The sequence below is a fragment of the Perissodus microlepis genome, chromosome 1 (genome assembly GCF_051167445.1).
Source record: "Perissodus microlepis isolate ML-2025 ecotype Zambia chromosome 1, ASM5116744v1, whole genome shotgun sequence".
Lineage (NCBI taxonomy): Eukaryota > Metazoa > Chordata > Actinopteri > Cichliformes > Cichlidae > Perissodus > Perissodus microlepis.
Window position 1 is genome coordinate 8,712,406 of NC_140461.1, and position 23,827 is coordinate 8,736,232.

Here is a 23,827-nt window from a genome sequence, read left to right on the forward strand (position 1 = left end):
ACAAACCTATATTTTATTTTGTTTTCATAAATGTGGTCGAATTGAATCTCATGTGTTTATACGAAGTAGATGGTTGTGGTACTTAAACGTGAATGAAGTTAGGAGACTCATGGCTTCACGCCTGAAATAACTATTAAAGATGCCTGTTACGTTCCCCTGAGGGGTCTAGGCAGTGAGGGGGAAGTAACAAAAAGTGACCGGGTCAGAAAAAGGAGTCAAGGAGGCAAAAGGGTTAAATTAAAGTTTTATTAAAGTTTCTATTAATACTAACTAAAAGAGACGGACAAGCCGCTATCACCATTTAAGAAAACAAACAAAACTCAGGCGTTGGTCAATAAAGTAAAACGTAAGCCAAAAAGAAAGAGTAGCTCACTAGCTGCAAACACCACAACCACACACAGCTCACTAGCTGCAAACACCACAACCACACACAGCTCACTAGCTGCAAACACCACAACCACACACAGCTCACTAGCTGCAAACACCACAACCACACACAGCTCACTAGCTGCAAACACCACAACCACACACAGCTCACTAGCTGCAAACACCACAACCACACACAGCTCACTAGCTGCAAACACCACAACCACACACAGCTCACTAGCTGCAAACACCACAACCACACACAGCTCACTAGCTGCAAACACCACAACCACACACAGCTCACTAGCTGCAGCTACAACCGCACTCTGGCACTCTGGCCCAGAGCTCACCTTTCCCTGGGCTTAAATCTCCTTGATTACTGACGAGAGTCAGCTGCACAAAAGGGAAAAGGTGGCACCTCAGGCAGAAGAGGTAGTGGGACACGCCCACACTGGCACCTTCAGGAGGAGGCCCTGCTAGGGCCGTAACAATGCCAAAGTGACGTCATTATTTTTGCGACAATAAATGACCTGTCAGAGACCCGAAAACAGAACAACGTAACAAGGAATATCGTTGAAATTACAAATTTTAATTCCCAACTCTTACACTTTAAAATCGAGACCTTTAGTGGAGCCTGGGAGAAAACAGCTGTTCATACCAGTTACATGATCTCAAAAGGATTCACACACTCCAAACCAGGATAAGCCAATAACACTGCACACGGTGAAATAATTCTTAAAACCCACACAATAGAGGTGTTTGCTTTTACGATTATGATTCTCCCAACGAGACCCACCTAATTTCTCTCCTGCCGCCAAATAATAAAATTCAAAATACTACAAACCATATTATGATGATTAATTATCATAAAAGCCTATGTATCCTTGTATTTTCTCTGTCTCCCCTGCCTGGCACGTGGTTTGGCTTGTACAATTAAAAGGCTTAAACCACGAAACCTCCAGCTCATTCTCATACACAGAATAAATAAACAACAGCACCTGATATCAATTAATGTTGCGTCAATGATAATGAGTTCCCAATCATTTTATAGTATTTACATAAATATGTTACTGCAGTCAAAACCAATTTAAAAAATAATAATAAATCTATATGCAAAGAAACGAAAGTCCAGTTTTAGATTTGAAATACAAATTTGAATAACATGTCGAATTTTGCCATAACCAATAATGCATGAGGTGGATTGTAGGGTTGCAGTCTTTGCACCTGATTTGGTACAACTCTTATTTAATCTGGAGCCGTGTGAGAGGAAAAGTGTTTATACAAATATAATTGAATTTCGTAAAGAGTTGGTTAGTAGCGCCTCTAGTGGTAATACCTGGGGTTTTATAAGTGCAGCTGAGCGTTGACAATCACGCACCATTTGACCATTAGCTACCGACTCTAACAGCACGCAGCTGCAGGCCACAACCCAGCCCACAGGTAAGTTGGACTAATTAAAGCAGTTACACAAAACAAGAAGCTAATGTGCTTAAAATAAAAACTAATAGTGACCACTGATAATACATTTTCCACACTGTTTCTGTACTTTGGCAATAGATGTAAATAGTCAAGCTAGGAGATATTTTTCAGATTGTTCTTGAGCAAAAACTTTACCGTGAACAAGACTTTTTGCTCCTTTTAGTCAGGGGCCAGCGCCATTTTGACGGCGGGAAAAACAAGGCCAAGTAATTATTCCTAATGGTCTTACCTTGAAACGGAGTTATTGCAAGTAACCTTCCCTCCAAATACTCCTGAGCAAAATGTCACAGCTAAGGTTTAGGATTTGCGCTAATGTGACTAGATTTATTAACGAGAACTGGGTTTCCAACACACCAGTGTTGGCAGTGTTCTACCGGAGGTCCACCACACAGCCAAGTGTTCAAATTCAACTGCCATCAAAAAAAGAAAAAAACTGTCATCCCTGTGTCAAACTCGGAGACATGGCGCCATGATGCTGTCTGCATTTACTCAAGACTTGACAGAAACTAAGAGGATGGCTTTCAGGGTCCCTTTTTTTTTTTTCTTTTTCCCCACCGAAGATAAAACCGTGTAGGAGAACCTACAGACCCGTTAAGGACTTTTATGTCTTATAGGAAGCTTTTACCAGTTGTCCTCTTATTTATTCAAACAGGTATTTGCTGGGAGTGTTATCTTCGTTTTAGCTTATAGGTGCTGTGTGTGGGTTTTTGTTTTTTTTAAAAAGCTTTAAATATGTTGAAAGCAACATTTGATGTGGCCACTTCATTCTTTAACACAGCTTGAGCTCTTAGGCAAGCTTTCTTGTAATTGAGCCTTCAGGAATAGTTTTCCCAGGCTTTTTGAAGAAGATTCCCCCCCCCATCCAGGTATGCCTTGACTACAATGCTAGGGTGTTTGGGATCATTATCATGCTGAAAAAAAAAAAAAGGAAACCTTTTCCAATCAGGCTTCCAGATGATATTGTATTGTGGCTCAAACTCTGATGGTACCAGTTTTGGCGAGGTCCCCAACACTGATTTAAATGCAGCCCAAAATCATGTGTGTCCACTGGGTTTTACAGGTGGCTGCAGATGCTCACTATACCTCTCCCTTGAGCTGGATGAGTCTAGCTCATTAGAAGGAATAAAGAGGATATGGTGTGTTTTGTGGGAAAAGGCTTTCATCACTCATTGGAGCAGAAACTCTGAGCCACATTCATGAAAGCTTATTTGTTTTGTGTATTGCTTCTGTCAGCTAAGCAATTGGGATGCGCCACCCCTATCACCATCATGATCGATGCATATTATTGAATGAGACTGGCTATATACACTCCTTTTGTAGTATAAAGTAGCTCACTTACCTTTATCCTGTTTTTGCTTCCAGACTCATCAAAACACATCCTTGATCAAACACCAATCAAATAAGGTAAGATTAAACATGTTTGCGCAAAATTTTCAGATCATTTTAATTGTATTCAACATTTCTGGGGGAGCACAGCCCAAAGACTAGTATTGTTAAGCAGCTGTTGAAAGGGTTAAATGAGGGCTAGGATAACTTGCCCTATTAAAACCCTAATGCTTCCACCATCTTGCATTTCCATTGTCTTTACATGAACAGAAAACGGGAATTAAATTTAATTGTTATAAATTTAATGAGATACTCTTACATGAAATGTTAATTAAGATTAGGTGTCTTGAATTGAATCATTGATTCTTAGATTGTAAGGAAGTAAAGAGCCTGCCAGGCTAGACCTAGAGTTGGACTTCTGGCTGCATCCTATAAATTGACAGGATGTGACACAAAATGAAAGGTGTTGGGGTTTTTTGGTTTTTTTTGTTGTTTTTTTTTAAAGCTTTGATAATCATTTCAGGTCTGCAGCATGTCCCTTACAATGTGTTGTCCTGCATTTTACAGGCAAGATGAATTTGGTTGAGTACTTCAAAAGAATTGGTTTCCATGGCTCCTATGATAAACTGGATCTTGCAACACTGAAGCTGATCCACAGGCAGCACATTATGTCCATTCCATTTGAGAACCTCAGCATCCACTGTGGAGAGAAAATAATCATGGACCTTGAGGTTATCTTCAATAAGGTTGTGAGGGGTACCCGTGGAGGTTGGTGCTTTGAGAACAACTACCTGTTTAGCTGGGTGCTGAGACAAATGGGCTATGACACTACAACCTTGGGCTCCAGAGTTTTCGACCCGAGCATTAATGACTTTGAATCGCAGGAAGTACATCTCATTAACAAGGTCATCATTGAGGGGAATGCTTATATAGCAGATGTAAGTTTTGGATTATCTGGCCAAATACGGGAGCCCCTCGAGCTCATCTCTGGAAAGGACCAGCCTCAGGACGGAGGCGTTTTTCGCTTCATATGCAAGGACAATTTGTGGATGCTGGAGAAGACTGGCAGAAGAACGGAGGTTCCTAACCCAGAATTTGCTAAATCAAATCTGGTCAACCGGAAGGAGACACGACTGATCCACTGCTTCAGCTTGGAGCCTCGTGAGCCAGATCATTTCTTTCAAGTGAACAATGACCTCCAGACAGACCCCACCTCACTTTTCACCAACAAGTCCATCTGCTCTTTGCAGACGCCCACAGGATTCACAGCACTGGTTGGCTTGATCTACAGTGAGGTCATATTTAAGCCAGATGAAGGTGTTGATCTCTATAACATGAAAAACATAACAGAAGATGAACTAGAGGCTGTGCTGATGGAGAAGTTCAAAGTGAAGCTGCAGAACAAAATGCAGGCTGTAAACAGAAGAGTAGTCCTTGAATTTTAGAAAATTATTCCTCATACATCCTGCTTGGGAACACTGGCATGAATGAAGCTCCCTGGCTTTCTGTTTATTTGAAAGATTGTCACTGGTGTTGAATGTGTTTTGTATGACTATAAATGATACACTTGCATGGAAATAAAAAAAAATAAATAAAAAAAGTCAAGGCATCATTTCAGTCTGGTTTTGTTTTTTTCCTTCTATTTTCCCCTCCATACACTTCTGCAAGTTCAGAGATGGAAGAAAACATATCAGTAAATTGTCTAGTATTTGATTATTATTTTTTTTATTTTTGTTTTTAAGGCTTTTAGAACAGTAAAACGTATAAACAGATAAAGGTCAAGATGAACATTTTTCCAAATATCACTCAAATGATTTCTAGTCTTAACTAAATGAAATCAATTGAAGTCTGCATTGTCCCTCTGACAGGAAGGTGACCAGTCCAAGGTGTACCCCTGCTTCTCCCATTGTGATGGCTAGAATAGGGTTCCAGAACAATGCCATCTCTGTGATCCTGAACTATGTGCGGGTGGATGGATTCAAACAATCATTGGACTATCTCAAATCTGTCTGCTCAAAGATTTCAAACTATTAGATGCATTTGAATCCTACTACAATGCTTGCATTTTCTCCCATGTAGTTTTTATGTAATCATATCAAACTACTTTCCATTCGTAAGAGCGCTTTCTGGAACATAGAAACCAGGTTTTCTTGACTGTTACATAAGCGAAACCTGCCGTCCATGCAGTTTGCCTGCAGCAGGCGGGACTTCAACGTTGGCACCGCCCTTTATTTGGGTCACACCCAATCATATTAGCTGCGCACACACTCGATCAGGATTGGTCAGCAGGCCTGTCCTACAGCTGAGGGGAAGGGTGTTGTAGCTGCTTCTCAGACCATAGACAGTGGTTCAGACATGAACTCCTTGGAACAGGCCGAAGGTAATCAACAGTAAAAGCGACTCAAATTAATCAAATGTAAAGTTTCAGCGGGTATAGTCGTTGCAGCTAAAGCCACGGAATGTTTACTGAGCAAACGTCTTAAGATGGGTTGTGAAATTTTGGCGTAACGATGCATTAGCCGGCTAGTTTTCTTAGCATGCTTGTTAGCCTAACTGACAAAACATTCAGCCACTGATACCCTTCATTATTTACACGCAAACACATGTTTAATTGTTAAATCCCCCCGCTTTTGCAACTGGGATCGTAGAGTCATAGCCAGCAACTTTTTTTTTTATTTTTACATATGTAGGGAATATGATCAGCTTGGAAGTGAAAGTGTAGCAAACCTACAGGGCATTTAAGAGCTTCATTTTAAGTAATGGTGGGTTTCTGTCTTCAGTTTACAACTTGGAGTGTTGACACCAACTGAGCTATAGGGCTAAGGCTGGCTTTATTTTAAGATTAAATTTCATGACATTCTTTTGGGGAAGAGACTAAAAAAAAGCTTTTCTGGGGATACCTGCGTAATCCTTGGTCCAAACACAGCGTCTGCTCATGGTCCTGTTGTTTTCTTGCAGACCTGAAGGCCTTTGAGAGAAGACTGACAGAGTATGTCTCCTGTTTGCAACCTGCCACAGGCAGGTGGAGAAGTAAGTAACAACAGCAGAGAAGTTACAGTGGTTGACATCTTTTTGATATTGCAATTAACCTGAAAGAAGTTCATGTTGATCTCAAACTGCAACTATTAGCTAAAGCTCTACGGTGAGTTGATTTAATATCTTGTTCTTATGTTTTCTTTCAGTGATACTGATAGTGGTGTCTGTCTGTACAGCTACTGGAGCTTGGAACTGGTTAATAGACCCAGACACACAGAAAGTAAGTATTTGTCGAGAAAGTCTGACTCGAAGAGAAATCAGAGGTATATATATATCCCTTGTATTGAACAGTATGGCCAACAGGGATAAGTGGTATCATTAGGTAACTTTTGATCCAATAAAAGCAGCCTCATGCATTAATAGATAATTGTTCATGTATTAGTACAGTTTAGGTGAGTTCTAATCAAGGTATAGTGTCTGCACATGTGTTTTAACTATAACTGACCACATTGTCAAATTTTAGGCTAGTCTTATAAGAAGTTTTTCTGTCCCTTAAGCCTCTTTTCTATCTCTGCCTGTCTGAATATCTCCATCAGCTGTAGCATATCTCGAACATTTAGCTTGTCTCCCTGGATGTGTTCATGGTTTGAGGTCTCCATCTTTCTGAAAATTTTTCATTCCTCATTCTATAGAAGACCAGCCAAATTTGAAGATGTTTTCCAGATTTTTGTATTTATTTATATCTTACAGTGTCTTTGACAGGATCAATGAAGTCATTCAAAATTTTACCTTCATTCTTTTCTAAATCTCCAAGTTAAAGGTCCTTGAAGTGCATATGGGCATGCGGAAATCTTGTCTTTCTTCATTTGTCTTTCATGCATTTCTGAGCCTCCATAACTTCATAAGTAAAACCAGTGGCAACATAAAAATTTCAAAATTGAAAGTTACATTTAAAAAGAAATACATTTTTCATCCACCCAGAAGTGTCACTTTTTCCCCCCTAAAAAACTGATCATCAATAGCATGGGACATAAAAGTTTTAGGAGCAAAAATGAATAATTAATTTCTATGTCATAAAATAGCAGACACAAGCACTGGTGCTAGATGTTGTCATCACATCCTAAAAAAAACATCTGTAAAAGTAAATATTTTCTTACCCAGATTGATGTTGCTTTGTTTCCTTTTGTTATGCAGGTATCTTTCTTTTCATCCCTATGGAATCATCCCTTCTTCACCATCAGCTGCATCACTCTAATAGCTCTCTTCTTCGCTGGAATACACAAACGAGTTGTGGCGCCGTCAATGTATCCTTGTTTTTTCTGCTTCAGTAAACACAAATTAGCGTAATATAATACTGACTCAAGTAGCTGGATCGGGTATCTGTGACAGTTGCCCATCAATTTAATTCAGTTAAGTTCCTATGTTTACTGTACCACACACATCTGCAGTAGTGTACTGGTGGCTAGTGTGGAGAAAATTAAACTGACTTCTTACAGTTTACATCTAGCCTGATGTTGCCTTGCAGATAAAATAATTCCCAGGCTGTGGTTTTTCCTAATCTCTTCATCTTGACCTTTGTGATAAGATCATGGGTCCTCAGACAATCTGATTATACTCATATCAGACAGATGAATAGTGTCATGGTGGATGCTGTCGACATGGGTCTGCCATGGTGAAACTAAGATGGACAACAGAAGCTTGTCTTAGATACTTTTGAATCTTATGTTTTGTGCAGGACATATAAAAAGAGAACATCTGGAGGGAAAAATCTTACTTTTAGTTTTAAATAAGTATCTTATTAAATGAAATAACTTGAAATGTTTGCCACATTGGCCATCCTGTCAACTCATATTTTCTCTTCCCACTGGAGAGATGATTCAGTCTAGTTCCTGCCTTAGTTCTGCCCATAGTCTATATTTATAAAGCTTTCTTTCCTACTATAAGTAAACAGGCCTCAAACAAGACAACAGCTTGATAAGAAGCAGTGTAGTGGTCAGAGTCCACATGTGGGTTTAACAGCCTGTTGTTGAAGGCTCAAAACCATATCAGGAGATTATGTCATGGAATAGAAAATGCACTGTTAATCAGGATTTGCACTGCACTTGTCAGCTAGGTTAATTACTTTATTTGATGTGAATGGACTTTGGTTTCATAAAGGGTGGTTTGGTGTACATTTTGTTGTAGGAGGTTATTAAAGCACTGAAGCATCTTTCTTTAGTATTTAGAGAATTTGACCAGCTCTTTTGGGTTCCATGCAGATACCTCTAGGTCACTTCATTCACCTTCCTAAACAGCCTGTTTGACTGGAATCCCATCGTCTTTGTCACAGTAAAGAATTGAGTTTACTGATTTCTCAATAGTTTCTGTTTTTGTACATGGTATCAGCAGATGCCCAAAGCTGATTTTTGTCAGGTTGAGGAACATCACATAGTGGATTTATTCCTATTTCCATTCCTGGTTATTGTCTTTAACCGTTACCCCTGCAGTATTGCTGCTCGCTGCCGCACAGTTTTAGCAGAATACAACATGTCCTGTGATGATGTGAGTCAACATGGTGATTTTTATTTTTTTACCATTTTACTAAAATTTAAGGTTTTATTTTATTTTTAATTTTTTCTTGTCTTTTCGCAGACGGGGAAACTTATTCTGAAACCACGACCAAACATCCAGTGACCACACGCTCCTGGGTTCTGTCAGGCCTCATCTTTGTTGATTGCCTTCTTGTCTTTAATTCCTTTGGATGCTCTTAGATGAAGTATGATGGGAAATGCATTTTCAGCAAAGAAATGAACTGAGAGGCCCTTCTTTTTTTTCTTTTTTAACAGTGTTGCTGTGTTGTCATCATTGAAGCTGCTGATTTACTCATGCAACCTTTGACATATTTTACACATTCAGAGTGAGGGTATATTTCTGTTTCTGTTCAGCATGTATTTTATCTAAAATGTTTCTATTTTAAAGGTTATTTGCCTAATAAATAAATTCATAAGACGTGGGAATATCAGGGCTGTCTCTTTATTTCTTGTTGCCTTCTCCTATTCTTCCTATGGAGTTTGTCACATGCTAGCCTGTGCGCTTTTGCGACAGCGTCGTGCTTTCTCTTAGCAACCAACACTTTACGGCAGGGAACAGTCTTCCACATGGCCTCCAACAAGGCAGAAGCCGGAGCGTGTATTTGATCCGCAACAAACTCAGTGTCAGAGAAAAGAAGAGGGGAGTAAACGCCGCGTTGTACGCGCAACTCGCACTTTAATAATCACGTGAAATGGGTAAAAGTAAAACCACTAAGTTTAAACGTCCGCAGTTCAACTCGGTCGGGCTGCCGGTGACTGTGGTGAAGGAAGGAGACGGTGAGGAGGAAGAGCATGGTGATGATAGCTGTCCAGCTGCGGAGTTGCTTGAGAAAGTAGGAATATACACTGCTTCTTCTTACACGAATGTCTCTAACTTTTTAAGAGCTCCTATTTTTGCAGTTTCTAACATTTTGAATAGCTGGTGTCACGTGCTTTTAAACACGTTTCCTATAGTTGCAGAGTCCCAGCGCTGATGTGCGAGAGTTTGCATGTGCCAGTATTTCTCGGGTGGTGCAGCAGAGTCAGACCATTCCGGGTTTCCTCCAGAGGGATGCTGTTAGGCGCCTGGGTCCCATGTTGCTGGACCGGAGCCTGGCTGTCAGAGAGACTGCCACTGGAGCTCTCAGGTGAGTCTGGGTGTAGCCTCTGTAGAAATTATCCACATATCTCACTTATCTTAACTGCACTACTGTATAGTTCTGTGTAAATAATCATTCTGTACATACGATAAATTTTAATCCTACAACTGTTTATAACTTGCATAGTTCACATTTCTGTATAACTCTATAGCTCAGATTTCTGTATAGTTTTTTTTTATTTCATATTTATATCCTGTTCATAGCCTGTACATAGCTTGTACTCACTACAGCCTGTACATACTTATAGTTATAGAATATTCATAACATACTTCATACCGTGTACATTATAACATACCATAATAGACCCATTTCTGTAATATACTTACATATCTATATTATTGCTAATATATATTGTAATATATCTATATCATGGCTAAAGCACTTCTGGATGGATGCAAACTGCATTTCGTTGCCCTGTACCTGTGACATGTGCAATGACAATAAAGTTGAATTCTATTCTATTCTATTCTAACAAATAATCTGGGTTCCTGTAGGGATGGGTATCGAAAACCGGTTCTTGTTGAGAACCGGTTCCCACTGTTTCAATTCCTTGGAATTGTTTGCCATTTTTGCAAACGATTCCCTTATCGATTCCAGTCGCCCCGAATGACGTCACCACGTTGCGGAGCGTCATTTACCTGGCAGGAAACATGGCGGCTCAAACGCTCAAAAGTTTGGTTATACTTTACCAGAACGGACGCATTTAGGTGACCATGATGAGAGAGACAGAGTCTGGCTCAGATGCTGGCAGTTCTCGCTGCAGTTTACCGGTAGCGTCTCCTTTCAGGCCAGGATAGACGAATGTCACCGAGCAGTGACTAAGTTTGTGGTCAAAGGCTTGCACCCATTTGCCACAGCAGATGCCCCGATTTTCGGTAAGTGGATGTGTTTAATTGTAGGCAGGGACATTACTGGATATTCTTGTGTAATTGCTACAGAATAATTTATGTTATACTTTGTTATTGCTACAGAAGAATATTTATTTTATTATTTTACATTTACTATTTTTTTTCCTGGGGACCCTGTGACACCCCATTGAAGAGCCATAGGCTGTGGATCTCTTAAGATCTCACTGTTGGGTTTGTAAGGCCATGTTACTCCTAAATTTCTATCTTGTTCAAAGAGAAGATATAAAACAAAATTCTAAGCTAATCGACCTTAGTGTTCTCCTTTTTTTTAAAAAAAAGAATCGATAAAGAATCGAATCGTTAAACAGAATCGAAACTGGAATCGGAATCGTGAAAATCTTATCAATACCCATCCCTAGGTTCCTGTCACTTGACGAAGACCTGGACCACTCGGGTCATCTCACAAGTAATCAACACGTGTGACCTATTTTGTTGCTAGAATGGGCCATTTTAGTGCTGGGGTCATCATAAAACATATTTGAACTTTTCTGTGTTGTCAGTTTGCAGTGATTTGTATGAGCAAGGGCACAAGAGAAGTGGCAGTCTCTGGTGGAGGTATAAGGTAGGGATGGTCGACCAAAACAGAACATCATTGCCGTAGTTAAAGTAGGAGGTGATGAGGCATGAGTGAGGGTGCCAGCTGCAGAGTTTGAGAATAAAGGTTTCAGTATGGACATGTGTTCTTGAAGTGCTGGAAGGCAGACTTAGAGATAGATTTGATGTTGTTGACCTCCAGAGACCTCACTCTTCGGGAGCTTTGAATTGGGAACCACAACCAAGAGTTCATTTTTATTGTTGTTCAATTTGAAAAAGTTTGCTGACATTCAAATTCTGATGTCTTTTAGGCAGTTTTACAAGGCACAGAGGAGGGAAGTGACTGTTATGCTGATGATAAGTGTGTATCATCAGCATAGCAGCGGTAGCTCAGCCCATGGTTATGGATGATGTGACAAATTAAAGGGCCCACAACTGGCAAACGGATGATGAGTTGTGGGTGCCCAAGGCTCCATGAAGCACATGGGCAGCAAATTGTTGCTAACAGAAGAGCTAATGAAACTTGCTGAAAACCTCAAAGAGCCAGTTCCTGGCATGGGTTGTTGCCAGAGTTGTTTCAGTGGCAGGTGTGGGACCCTCACATTATCATTCTGGCTGTTTAAACCTCCTTTGGTTAACAGTGTAGTTGTATGTAGATACTTTACGATGGAGTGAGAATCATCAAGAAGAGGCTGTTTATGCTAGCAAGACAATGCTTTTAATATTTTCTTCTCTCGATTACAGCAAGTGAGGATGTTTATTGCTTGACCACATGCCTTAATTTCTCTCCCATTTTTGTGCCCCAGATTACTACTTGACATTAGTAATGTTAGTGCTTTTCCTGCTGTGAAGAAAGTCAGGTGCAGGTAGAGGGAAGTCAGTTGTCAGTCACATGCTTCTGCAGTTTTTAAAAGTGTGTTATTGGATAATAAAAAAATAAATAAAATGAGTCACATTGTGCCATTTCATTTGGCTCCCTTATATATATTTTAGTTTACCTGCTACACATGCTTTTTGCTTATATGCATAATACATGTATTGTGTGCTAGTTTTTAGTGAGCACTGTTGATACTGCAACAGAAAATGCAGAAAGCTAAGAAATGTGTCTACAAAAGCCCTGGAAAACATTAGAAAATGTAATCATGGCTCTTTTCTTCCAATCACTTCAGTCAGTGTGGTGTTACAGAACTGAACTTTTCTCGGGCTTCACAGAGAGAGGTGCATATAAGAATACAAATAGCACAGCTCATAGTCCAGTGCGTTTACCTCTGAGTGGGTGGCATTTGTTGACTTCTACACACTATCCAGGGAGCTGCTTTGCCTAAACCCATCCTCGCATCCCTTTTCTTAACTGCTTATCCACCTCAGAGTCATGAGTGGACTGGAGCCTATCCCAGGTGTTATGGGGTGAAAGCTGAGATGTAGCCTGAACATGTCAGCAGTCTAATAGGGCTAACACAGACAGACAGACAACCAGTTTAGAAATCACAAGTTAACCTACTGTAGATGTCTTTGGACTGTGGAAAGAAACTGGATTATCCAGAGAGAAGCCACACAGACACAAGGAGAACATCCAAACTTCACACAGAAATGTTCACAGTTGGGCAGAAGAACCAAGGACCTTTCTGCTGTGAGACGACTGCATTAAACCTCACAGAATGTTTCTAGTACTTTTCCAGTGCAAAAGTCTTGAGCCACCCCTTATTTCTTTATATTTTTCTTGCAAGGTGACAGCCTTGCTTGCCATTTTGTTTAATGTCGGCTTGATCAATAGTTTTCCAGGCTTTTTTAAAAATAGTGTTTTTGCACCAACAAGTTAATTCCCAAATAGCTATTTAAAAAGAAGTGTGAGGATGACAGAAGAAGTGTAAGGCTTACAGCAAATGAAACGGTATCAGAAAGTCATGTCCTTAAGAAATAAAACAAATCCAGCACAGATGTGAGAACTACATCTGGCCTTTTAGTTAATCAATTTCCTGTTCACTAAAGTCTCATAAGAAATGGTCTCAGTTTAAGTTTGGCTGGCAAGAAGACATTCTTAAGGGAGAAAAGGCTAAGACATGCCAAATCACACAAGAACTGGAATGAAAATAAGTGGCAACAGGTCTAATAGATATAGATGGATATATAAATTTGAATGTTTTTGTTTCAAATTGTCAATATGTACAGAGGGAGGTACAGCAGTGAGTGTCTACAGCCATCTGTAAAATATGGTCCTGGCTGTGAAATTACAAACGCAGAAAAGTATTGTCAGATTTTTTTAATCCCTTTGCAACACCATCTGATAAGGCTCTGATTGGCAAAAAAAAGAAAAGACTTTTGCACAGTATTGTACATTGTGCGTAATACCATGCTGTGCATGATGAGTACAGTACTGTGTGTCATATTGATTCTATAGGGGGCGCCATGCTACAATCAAGCCATTGGGCTGTTTTAAGACTTTTGGTTTGGTTTGGTGGCTTCTGTCATTTTTCACAATCCTGACAGCTTAACAGGGATGCTTTCATTGATATTTGCAGATGGGCAAAATGGATTTGATTTGCCTGTTAGGTGTTCTTCCTGTTTTGTCACAACCGTTGCAGCCACTGAAACGGTTACCATCATCATAACTGTAACATATATTTCTTCTTCTTGTAATATTAACCTCTAGTCTGATTTGAGGCCTTTCAGTAAACCCTAAATAGCATTTCGTCTCCTCGAAATCAAAACAAAACCATTGCTCACAGTGGATCTCCCGGCTCCCCCCCACCTAGGGATGGGTATTGATAAGATTTTCACGATTCCGATTCCATTTTCGATTCTGTTTAACGATTTGATTCTTTATCGATTCTCTTATCGATTCTTTTTAAAAAAAGGAGAACACTAAGGTCGATTAGCTTAGAATTTTGTTTTATATCTTCTCTTTGAACAAGATAGAAATTTAGGAGTAACATGGCCTTACAAACCCAACAGTGAGATCTTAAGAGATCCAGCCTACGGCTCTTCAATGGGGTGTCACAGGGTCCCCAGGAAAAAAATTTGTAAATGTAAAATAATAAAATAAATATTCTTCTGTAGCAATAACAAAGTATAACATAAATTATTCTGTAGCAATTACACAAGAATATCCAGTAATGTCCCTGCCTACAATTAAACACATTCACTTACCGAAAATCGGGGGCATCTGCCGTGGCAAATGGGTGCAAGCCTTTTACCACAAACTTAGTCACTGCTCGGTGACATTCGTCTATCCTGGCCTGAAAGGAGACGCTACCGGTAGACTGCAGCGAGAACTGCCAGCATCTGAGCCAGCCAGACTCTCTCTCTCATCATGGTCACCTAAATGCACAGTAATGGCAGGTTTTGTAATAAGGCAGATCGCGCTAACATAATATGCACTGTTAGTTGATTATTTACCTGCCGCATTAACGGGAGAGGACGTGCAAACGTTACCGCTGCTGCTGGGTTGAGATTCACGAGTCCGGAGCGGAATTAAAAACACGACATTCATTTAAGGTCATCGCGTGTTTTGTGAGCAAATGCTTTTGCATATTCATAGTGTTTCCTCCCTTAAATGAAATATCTACTTTTCAAGTATTGCAAGTCGCCCTGTTGTCATCCGTTCTGGTAAAGTATAACCAAACTTTTGAGCGTTTGAGCCGCCATGTTTCCTGCCAGGTAAATGACGTTCCGCAACGTGGTGACGTCATTCGGGGCGACTGGAATCGATAAGGGAATCGTTTGCAAAAATGGCAAACAATTCCAAGGAATTGAAACAGTGGGAACCGGTTCTCAACAAGAACCGGTTTTCAATACCCATCCCTACCCCCACCCCTCTTCTTTCCTCTCCCACACACACACAATTACAAACAGCATCTCTGACCGCGAGTCTCCTCTGAGTGACTGATGACTATGCGTCTGTGTGTGTGTTCCCTTGACAGGAATCTGAGTGCATGTGGAGGTCAGGAGGTGTGTGAGGACATGGTGAAGCACGACGTCATGACTCCTTTGACAGCACTGCTTAGAGAGGTGAGACTCCATGGCTGCTTTTCGCTCACCGCATCACTTCAGTTGCTCCTCATCAGCAGCTGTTACAGCAACATCAAGCTATAATATCCTCAGCAATTACTTTGTATCTCAGAGCAAATATAGTTGTGGTTATATATAAATGGACACTGGCATCAAATCCAAGCTCAGTGTTGGCCTTTGTGTAACTTAAATTACCCATAAAAAGTTTCTCACATTTTTGAGGGTCAGAAATGATCTAAATATGTTCAGATGAATGATTGGAAAAATGAGACCTGTTTTACTTGTTCTGTTCACATTTGCAACACATTTGCTTTCCAGTGCTGTGCTGGCTTTGAAAGTGCCGTTGTGTCGATGAAAGACCAAAGTAATGCAGTGGAGGATGTAGCCAATGAAGCTGTACACTTGCTGTGGAATCTATGGTAAGTTGACCTTATTTGTTTTCATAGAAGGCTTTTTTAAAAATTATTATTGGCTCAGAAAGGTCAGTTTGGCCACATACATAATCAGCCAGGTCTTGCTATGGGTCTGACTATAAAATCTTTGGGGACATGCCAAAACATCATCCATTCATCTGTCCTTTGCTGTTAGTTAATGATCAGCTCATGAGGGTATTCTATGTCTAGTAACTACATAAAAGTAAAAGAAATCCAGAAAACCCCATATATTTGTGAGTTTATTCCTTGAATTTAGTTTTCTGACATCGTCTCTGATAAATCACTCTCATTGACCTAGGCATGCTTTGTATTATTTGTTTGTCTTTCAGTGAAAGCAGCAGCCAGGCGTTGTCTGTGTTTAACAAATCCGGTCTCTTGGATGTGGTTATTCAGTGCCTGGAGAAACACCCACACAACCTGGAACTAGCCATATCTGCTGGTATGTCTAAAGCATGTATTCTTATTTGCTATTTAACATTGAGATTTTATTAAATAAAGGTGTACATTTTGTAGGTTTTCTCTAACCATCTTCATTTATTAGGCGACACACCTCTAACAAGTACTGACAGGATGCTTAACACATCTGTGCTATTAATATGGTACTAACACCAGCAAAGAACTCCAAGAACAAAGCTAGCTTGTAGCTTTTGTGCCCAGTTTCAGCTTTTAAACACACTCTCCTCTGTGTGTTCCCCAGCTCACTGTTTGCACACTGTGACTGAGGATAACCCAGAGCTGCTTTGTAGCATGAACACTGCTGTGCTCGGAGCCCTGGAGAATGTGCTGCTGTCATCTCAACCAGGCGTGACACAAACTCTCCTCAGGACACTGGCTGCAGGTACAATTTGTCCCTTTTCATGTCTTTTTTTGTTGTTGTTCTAAACTTAACCACAATTAGACAAATTGACCAGCACAGGAGTCTGTAAATTGTAATGTGTCATACCCCTTCCTGAGCCTGAACTCTGTCTGATGTGTTGCTCAGGTACGCTGTGGAACATGAAGAGTAGTCTGCCTGCTGCTCGTCAGGCCGAGACCGTCAACGCTGTGGTAGCTACCTTATCACAATGCCTGGATTTGGATGCAGGTATGCTAATACCTGAACTTAGACAAGCAGAGGAGCTTCGCCACAGAAACGCCCCAGCTGTGTCAGACATAGAGGGCCAAGCTCCAGAAGAGCTCGCTGAGGAGGAGATGATTGAAGAGGAGGAAGCACCTAAACAGAAGAGGAATGGAAAAGCTGCGAAAGTTGATAATGACTTCTCTGACCTCTTGCCTGTACGTATTAACTCTTGCAATCTCTTAGGCCCATTTAGAGTTAAGAAAACCAAAGCAAGGACAGTTACAGTTGAGGAATTGGCTGTTTCATACCTCTAAATTGTCTGATCCGTTATATGGGTATTGAATTAATTATGCTCTGCTTAGTATTAAAATTCTGTACTTTCAGCCTGTGGGCCTCTGAGCATAGAGGTTGAAATCAGTAAACCCTTATGTATTGCCATTTGCATTCTTCCACTCATATGTAAAATAGTCTGAGATATTGACCAGTATTATTTTATTATATGCATATTGTCTTCTAATTTATTCATCAGCACAGAGCATACGCTCTGTTTTGCACGAGAGCGTGGACAAGTGTTTTCAACTGTAAAAATGCAAATGTTTCCAATTATGCTGAACAAAAAGTATATTCTACCTGAAGCAAAGCTTTTCAAAACTCAAAATTCCAATGTAAGCATGGTGTACATGATGCTGTAATGATCCCTTAAAGTAAAACCATTGGTGGCTGCCTATTGGCTAATTCAGTACTTGACAGAGGGCATTTGGGGTAGAAGAATGTATGGCTCTTATTATGCATTTTTCACTGGAAGAAAACTGACTTACTTTCATTTGGCTTTTTTAGACCAATTTTAAGTGATTAGGGTTGGGGTTCTAATGACTCATAAGTCAAAGTTTAGGGCCATTTCTCAGGTGTTTTAAAGGGTTAATCTCAATTTGGTTTCAAGTTTTTTGTTGTTAGGGTTTCTTTGTTTTGTTTTTGAGGTGCACATTAATGCCTGGTGAAAAGGTGGTGTGTGAGTCATGCTGAAATGTGAGCCAGAGCGACAGGGCAGACAAACTGTCGGGTTTAGGCGGGAGCAGATTAGGGACACCCAACAAGGTTCAGCTGAGGACCAACTTGTGGCTTCCACCAAGTTGACAGTCCCCAGACCTGACTCCGGCGAGACAGAGCTGTCCCTCTAAGCTCAGTCAGAGCCGAGGCCCTAGGATTGTGGGTGACATTCATGGTGACGTACCAGAATACCCTCTAATATTGCGGGTTGTTTGGGTTGTTCTAGTGTACCAGTATAAAGATTCATCTATGGTAAACCGTTTATTTATCATGCAAACACAGTTTTACACTTATTCCTTCAGGAGCAACACCCTTGAACTGGGTTTTAATGCTCACTGCACCGCAAGAAGGGCATAGTGGAATGCATCTGTAGGATTATTTTTCTTTGTGGCAGTCAGCTGAACCCAGTCTGGGTGATAAGAGTGCTAAAAGGCATTGTTTTAGTAGAATGTTGACTCACATGGCTGATTGTTTTTGTCCAGAGGGGGAAGGAGGAGCTGAGGGAGGCAACGGCCTTGCTGACAGCCCAGCAAACGTCCTTGGAGATCATCGTCAACATGTGCTGCTCTGACGGTGAGTGGTGTGGCCACGGACAGCCATGCTGACCCCGGGCACTTTTCATCAAATATATTTCCTATGACACAGTCACCAACTATGTGTTTGTCTATCGGAGAAACTATTATAGCAAGAAATGCACACAAAGGTCTCATTTGAGAACCTAAAAAAAAAAATCTTCATTGTTAATTTCTCTAATTAACTCTCTGTGTGTGCACATGTTCAGACCCTTCTGATGACGAGTGGGAGGAGGAATCAAGCAGTGATGAAAGTGACATGGGTCCCGATGGTCTTTGTGATGGAGTGTCCAATCTGATGTCTCCATTGTGCTTGTCAGCTGAAGTTCAAGGGGCTTTGATCAACCACAGCATACCACAAAAGGCAAATGACAGTCTGCTTCTTCAGTCACACCTCGGCCAGTTCATCACCAAAGCTTTGACGCGCTTGTGAATGTTGTTAAGCTGTCATTTTAGCTTGCATTGCTGTAAATACAAATTTCAGATTAGATTGATTATGTGGTGAACCTCACCCATCTTCAATCCTGAATGGATTGAGTTGTTTGTGCTGTTTCATAGAGAACTCACTTTCACATACAGTTTATATGCAACTACGCAGCCACTGCCAAATGTAAAAGGGCTGCCATAATATTCCTTTTTTTCCTGTTTTAAGGTTCTGAAGAAGACAGAGTTCCCTAAAAAGGAAACTGTGGATTTGTGCCATCAAAATCCCTCCTGGAGAGGCCTGATAAAAAAGTAAGCTTCCTCTCTTCTTCCATTGAACTTCACTGTCTGAGTTTAACTATCTTTATTCTTTCTCATTTATAAATAAATGAATTTTTTTTTAAAGTCTCTAAATTTTTAAATAAAAAGTCTCACCTTCTTTTTAGGATGGAGCGCGTTCAATCCCGGGCACTGACTTGCCTCCACAGTATCCTCTCCACCATGGATGCACAGTCTTTGGGTGGTGCAACAGCCCTGCAGGAAGCAGCACAGCATCTCTCCTCTCTGGTCTTTGGTGCTCCAGGTCTCACATTAATAAAACTTCTTCTGCAGTATTATAGTACCATTTGTTATTTTTCTATTTAAAGAATGCAAAAAAAAAAAAGTGAGTATGCATTTGTGAGAATGGAAACTACAAATCGAAACTACATTTGTTTCTTTCAGAGATTCCCAAAGATGAGGAGTTTCTAGAGGCTGTCATTAGCGCCATGCGATCTCTTTTACAGATGATTGCCTCCAAAAATATCCCACAGGTAGATAAGACGCCACTATTTAAATAAACAGCTAAATCAGTTTTGGTGATTACAAAAAGAGGTCAGTCTGTGCAGCCGAGGTCGAGGTATCCCGACTTTTAGCTGCTAGCTGAGGGTAAATGATAAAAATGCTTGATTCTACATTTCCCTGTGCCTAATTACATAGTCTTTGTTATCATGGCTGCAGAACACATGACAGGAGTGTACAGGTTGAATAATACTCCATATGTTAGTTCCGTCTTTGGTAACTGCATAAAAACAGACCTGAATGTAAAATTTCCGCCTTGAACGGAACTTTAAAATCCACTGCCACTTCACACTTGCTTCTTTTGACCGTTTTTGTTCCTGACAGCTCAGTATCTATGTGTTTGGCTTTTGTTTTTGCTAGTGTATGACCCCCCAGCAGCTGATGAGCTTGAGCGAAACGGCCACCCACTGTGATGTTGTCAGCGTGAGGGTCAACGCCGTCGCCATTCTTGGCATCACTGGCAGCACATTAGCCAAAGAGAAGGGCACTGCAGAAACCCTCCAGGTATCTCTTTCTCTCGTTTATTCTTTTGGAAAAGTCGTTCTTCCTCTAAGAACCTCTTCTTCCACAGATGATCGGAAATGCGTTGCTTCAAGTTGCCACAAGGGATCCTGAACTCGTTGTAAATGGAGAAGCCCTTGATGCTTTGTTTGATGTGTTTGCGGATGGAGAGGAGGCAGAGACAGCTGCAAAAAACATCAGTCTACTGCCTGCACTGAAGGCACTACAGCCTGTCTTCAAGACCAAGGTACCAAAGATAAATTCATCTTTACTGATCTGTGTGCTTGATGATTTCTCAATATTTTTTCAGCTATGCTTTTTTTTTCCCCTGGAAATATACGAAGCACATTTATTTTTTTCTTATCTCGCCACTACATTGTGTGAATTCTCCTTTGAATAACAATTCTTTTTTTTTTTCCACTACCAGATTCGTAAAGAAGGAAAAGGCAAATACTGCCCTCAGCAGCTGTGTGTGCTGGATAACATCAGAGTGAACCTGAGAAGATTTATTGGTTATCTGGAGAAGGTGTTGAAAAAATGAGGACTATAAAAGCCTGTTTGGTTTGGACAAATATGCTAGCAGGAGCATAGAACGAGACAGAATATGGTTGTGAAACCAAGTATTTATGTTTATATTCTTTAAATGATGGTTTACTGTTTGTTGTGCAGAGCAAAGGGAATGTAATAACCGTTATTGTATGCTGGAGTTGGCAGGTTTTTTTCCCACCTAAATTAAACTCAAAACAATTTTGAGACTGAGTTTGTATTTTCATGTCTGATTGAAACATTTTTGAAAGATCAGGTGTGGGATCTGACACCAACTTTTCTTATGGGCATCCTTCTTTGAATCCAGCGGGCTTGACGTTGGTGTTTGCAGTACTTCTACAAGAAGGCTGATCTATTCAAAGTATCTGTATAATTATGAGGGGGATTATATTGATGGCATTTACCATCTGGATATGCATTGTACTTTGGAATTCTAAGTTGTTGTTTTTTCCAATGAAGACACTGGTCTGCATACACATTTTTTCAGTAATTGAAGGAGATTGATGGTAAATTTTGTAGATTTTGTTTAATCTGTCAGTAAAATTATACACAGATCTGAACTGTCTAAATCCCAGAATTCCCTGTTTTGGTCATAATGTGGATATCATCATACGTGACTGACAAAAATTCACGTAAAGCTTGTTAGCTATTCTTGCAGTGGTTTCTTAGACTTTTTCAACAAAATATCCATAAACTTGCTTATTTCAGTAAAAATGAAATTAATGTGTGAATATGTCATCAGGCTGTGAAGGAATACCCTTTTTGAAATAAACCCTGATTTTTTTTTTTTTTTCAATGTTCTTCTTTTGCATTATGTGAACCATTTCAGGAATCTTTCCATGACTTTCCAAATACAAACTGGTGGAAACACTGAGATAATATATCTCAATCTCAATTAATTTATCTTCATAAGGTGTTGGACTGCTTCAATATATACTGGCATGCTGCCTGCAAATCTCTGGAAATCTACTGAAGGGACTAAACGTGCCTCCAAAATATTTTCCCTCATGTTGTGTTTTGATGATGGTGGTTGAGAGCATAGCCTTGTTGGTCCTAAATCACTCATAGGTGATTTAGGACAAGTCACAGAGGACTTGAGATCTAATGACTACAAAACCCCCACAGCATGTGACTCGCATCATTTTCCTACTCAACAAACCATTCAGCTACCCCCTTGTTCCACATGGAGCGTATGTGGGTGGGAGGTATGGTGGATGCTGACTGAGCAATTTACTGACCTTAAACAATATTCATAGTATGTTGCAACAGCTACCTTGACTCCCTCCATAACAAATATTCAAAGACCAGCATATCATATATTTTTAAGTATTGGAATTGATCAATAAAATGCTGAAAAAGTGTGTTGCTTTTGGGAATTTGAAAACTGAGTATGGGAACTTTTTTATAAGATTTGAGATTTTGTAGAATCATTTATTAGATTAGCTGAAAAAAAACATTAATAGTGACCCCTTTTTTTAAAATTGCCTGGTTAGAAGTTTATATTGCATCTTCATCTGTAAGCTGTTAAATCATGGTTTGCATTGTTGTGAACTATATTTACTCTGCATGAGTACTTAAACACACTGGGTGATTATTGCTGCCCTGCATCAAAATATAAAATATCTGCTGATTTCCAGAAAAAACATTATTACCTTGTTCAATTCAGTTAAAAATGCCTATAAAAATATTCAGTCTCATAGTTTTGTCACAAAAAAGCAAATCAAATTTTCTTCACTTATGGCCTGTTTGTGCTCATTGTATTTCAGCTTCTCCAACACAATTTGTATATTTGCATAGCCTTCTTTTAATTGCACAGAACGACCAATTGACCATAATGGCTATTATACAGTAGGATACACTTTAAGATGGCTTTTGACCTCTCAGTTGATGCTAGACCAAAGTAACCCAGCTGCTTCCTTCAGCAGATTAAAATCTTGTACATATATGTACAAAATGACCAGGCAACAAATAAGCTACTAGAATCTTCAAAATCATTAGAATATTGTGGCTCTGGAGAAAAGAAAAACCCCATCAGACTCTTCCCTCTCATTACCTGAGCCAGTAAAAATGTGAGGTGGTATTTAATCTGGAGGATGTACAGGTCTCATTACTGATGCCTGGTTAAGGTAAACGATAAATTATTTTGTTTTGGAACTGTATCTAGAAATATATTGATTAAACTGAAGTGGCAGTTGTCAAAGTGTTTTTGTGGCTCCCTTGATTAGACTGGAATACCAAAACACAAGTCTTTTCTCTTTCCCTTAATCCATGCTCTTGACACACACCCTGCAAGCTGAATGAGATGCTTATGGCTTGTCTTGGTCACCCACTGTCATCCAAAAAATGAACAAAGTATGCCCTTTTCATTAAATCTTTGATGTTTCGTCAATGTTTGGATGTAGTGGAGCATATAAATAGAAAAAAACCCATCTTTTCATATCGTATTTACAATCGCCACTTGTGAAATAACATGACTGTAGAGCAAATTGAGTATGAATTTTGACATCAGCAACCCCAAATTAGTAAAGTGTTTGATTTCATACAGCAAGTGGGATGCTAGACAGTGTATTGGTATGAGTACAAGTCTACTTTGCTCAAAGTGTCTGTTTTTACTACAGAATGGATGAATGAATTAGAAGGTATTTTCTTTAGCATTATTTTAAAAAGGTGCAATTAATGGTAAGAAAAGGCAATATCAAAGAAAATCCAGGGTGTCTGTAACATTCAGCATAATTTTATTTTTAAAAAGCAAGGCTCTCAATAAGGTTTTGTTTCCTATGTATGCTAAGATGTAAGTTAATAATAAGGAGTAGGAAGGCTGTTTTTTTTCTTGAAAATTTTCCCCCTGTCAATTTAACATTTTACAAGATAAATAATTCTATATTAAACATTAGTTTCTTTTCAATTGTTTCCCGACGGAAAAATTAAAATCATCAAATATGTCCCGAGTTTCTGTTCCCAAAGTTGGTTTAATTATTAGTTTTATCTTTAAATTAACTAAATTGAGCGTGTTATTTATGCACTATATGTCACGCGTTTCCCACGTTTTCTCCCATTATAATAATCAAATAAGGAGAATCAGACGTTATTATGTAACA

At 39.7% G+C, this 23,827-nt stretch overlaps 3 protein-coding genes across 3 annotated transcripts; all 3 read left to right on the forward strand.

Moving 5' to 3' along the window:
- Nucleotides 1-1,679: 1,679 nt before the first annotated feature.
- On the forward strand, nt 1,680-4,775 carry LOC146393282 (arylamine N-acetyltransferase, pineal gland isozyme NAT-10-like). Its single transcript, XM_084924635.1, has 3 exons — nt 1,680-1,806; nt 3,208-3,249; nt 3,739-4,775. Exon 3 carries the CDS (start codon nt 3,744-3,746, stop codon nt 4,614-4,616), a length of 873 nt encoding a protein of 290 aa, XP_084780761.1. The 5' UTR covers nt 1,680-1,806; nt 3,208-3,249; nt 3,739-3,743; the 3' UTR covers nt 4,617-4,775.
- A 663-nt stretch (nt 4,776-5,438) lies between these two features.
- cnep1r1 (CTD nuclear envelope phosphatase 1 regulatory subunit 1) lies at nt 5,439-9,148 on the forward strand. The gene is made up of 6 exons (XM_084929040.1): nt 5,439-5,551; nt 6,130-6,201; nt 6,354-6,427; nt 7,342-7,451; nt 8,634-8,688; nt 8,779-9,148. The coding sequence occupies exons 1-6, from the start codon at nt 5,527-5,529 to the stop codon at nt 8,818-8,820; spliced, it is 378 nt and encodes a 125-aa protein (XP_084785166.1). The 5' UTR covers nt 5,439-5,526; the 3' UTR covers nt 8,821-9,148.
- A 97-nt stretch (nt 9,149-9,245) lies between these two features.
- heatr3 (HEAT repeat containing 3) lies at nt 9,246-22,113 on the forward strand. The gene is made up of 15 exons (XM_084929027.1): nt 9,246-9,550; nt 9,672-9,844; nt 15,219-15,306; nt 15,625-15,725; nt 16,070-16,179; nt 16,438-16,578; nt 16,723-17,015; nt 18,330-18,420; nt 18,629-18,783; nt 19,072-19,154; nt 19,289-19,425; nt 19,566-19,654; nt 20,043-20,186; nt 20,254-20,430; nt 20,611-22,113. The coding sequence occupies exons 1-15, from the start codon at nt 9,410-9,412 to the stop codon at nt 20,722-20,724; spliced, it is 2,037 nt and encodes a 678-aa protein (XP_084785153.1). The 5' UTR covers nt 9,246-9,409; the 3' UTR covers nt 20,725-22,113.
- The last annotated feature ends 1,714 nt before the right edge of the window (nt 22,114-23,827 follow it).

Excerpts from the sequence above, each read along its gene's own strand:
- LOC146393282 (XM_084924635.1), top strand. The coding sequence starts at position 3,744 with ATGAATTTGGTTGAGTACTTCAAAAGAATTGGTTTCCATGGCTCCTAT.
- cnep1r1 (XM_084929040.1), top strand. The coding sequence starts at position 5,527 with ATGAACTCCTTGGAACAGGCCGAAG. Across the intron at positions 5,552-6,129 it reads CTCCTTGGAACAGGCCGAAG|ACCTGAAGGCCTTTGAGAGA; the intron begins GTAATCAACAGT and ends GTTTTCTTGCAG. Across the intron at positions 6,202-6,353 it reads TGCCACAGGCAGGTGGAGAA|TGATACTGATAGTGGTGTCT; the intron begins GTAAGTAACAAC and ends GTTTTCTTTCAG.
- heatr3 (XM_084929027.1), top strand. The coding sequence starts at position 9,410 with ATGGGTAAAAGTAAAACCACTAAGTTTAAACGTCCGCAGTTCAACTCG. Across the intron at positions 9,551-9,671 it reads CTGCGGAGTTGCTTGAGAAA|TTGCAGAGTCCCAGCGCTGA; the intron begins GTAGGAATATAC and ends CGTTTCCTATAG. Across the intron at positions 20,431-20,610 it reads AGCCTGTCTTCAAGACCAAG|ATTCGTAAAGAAGGAAAAGG; the intron begins GTACCAAAGATA and ends TTCCACTACCAG.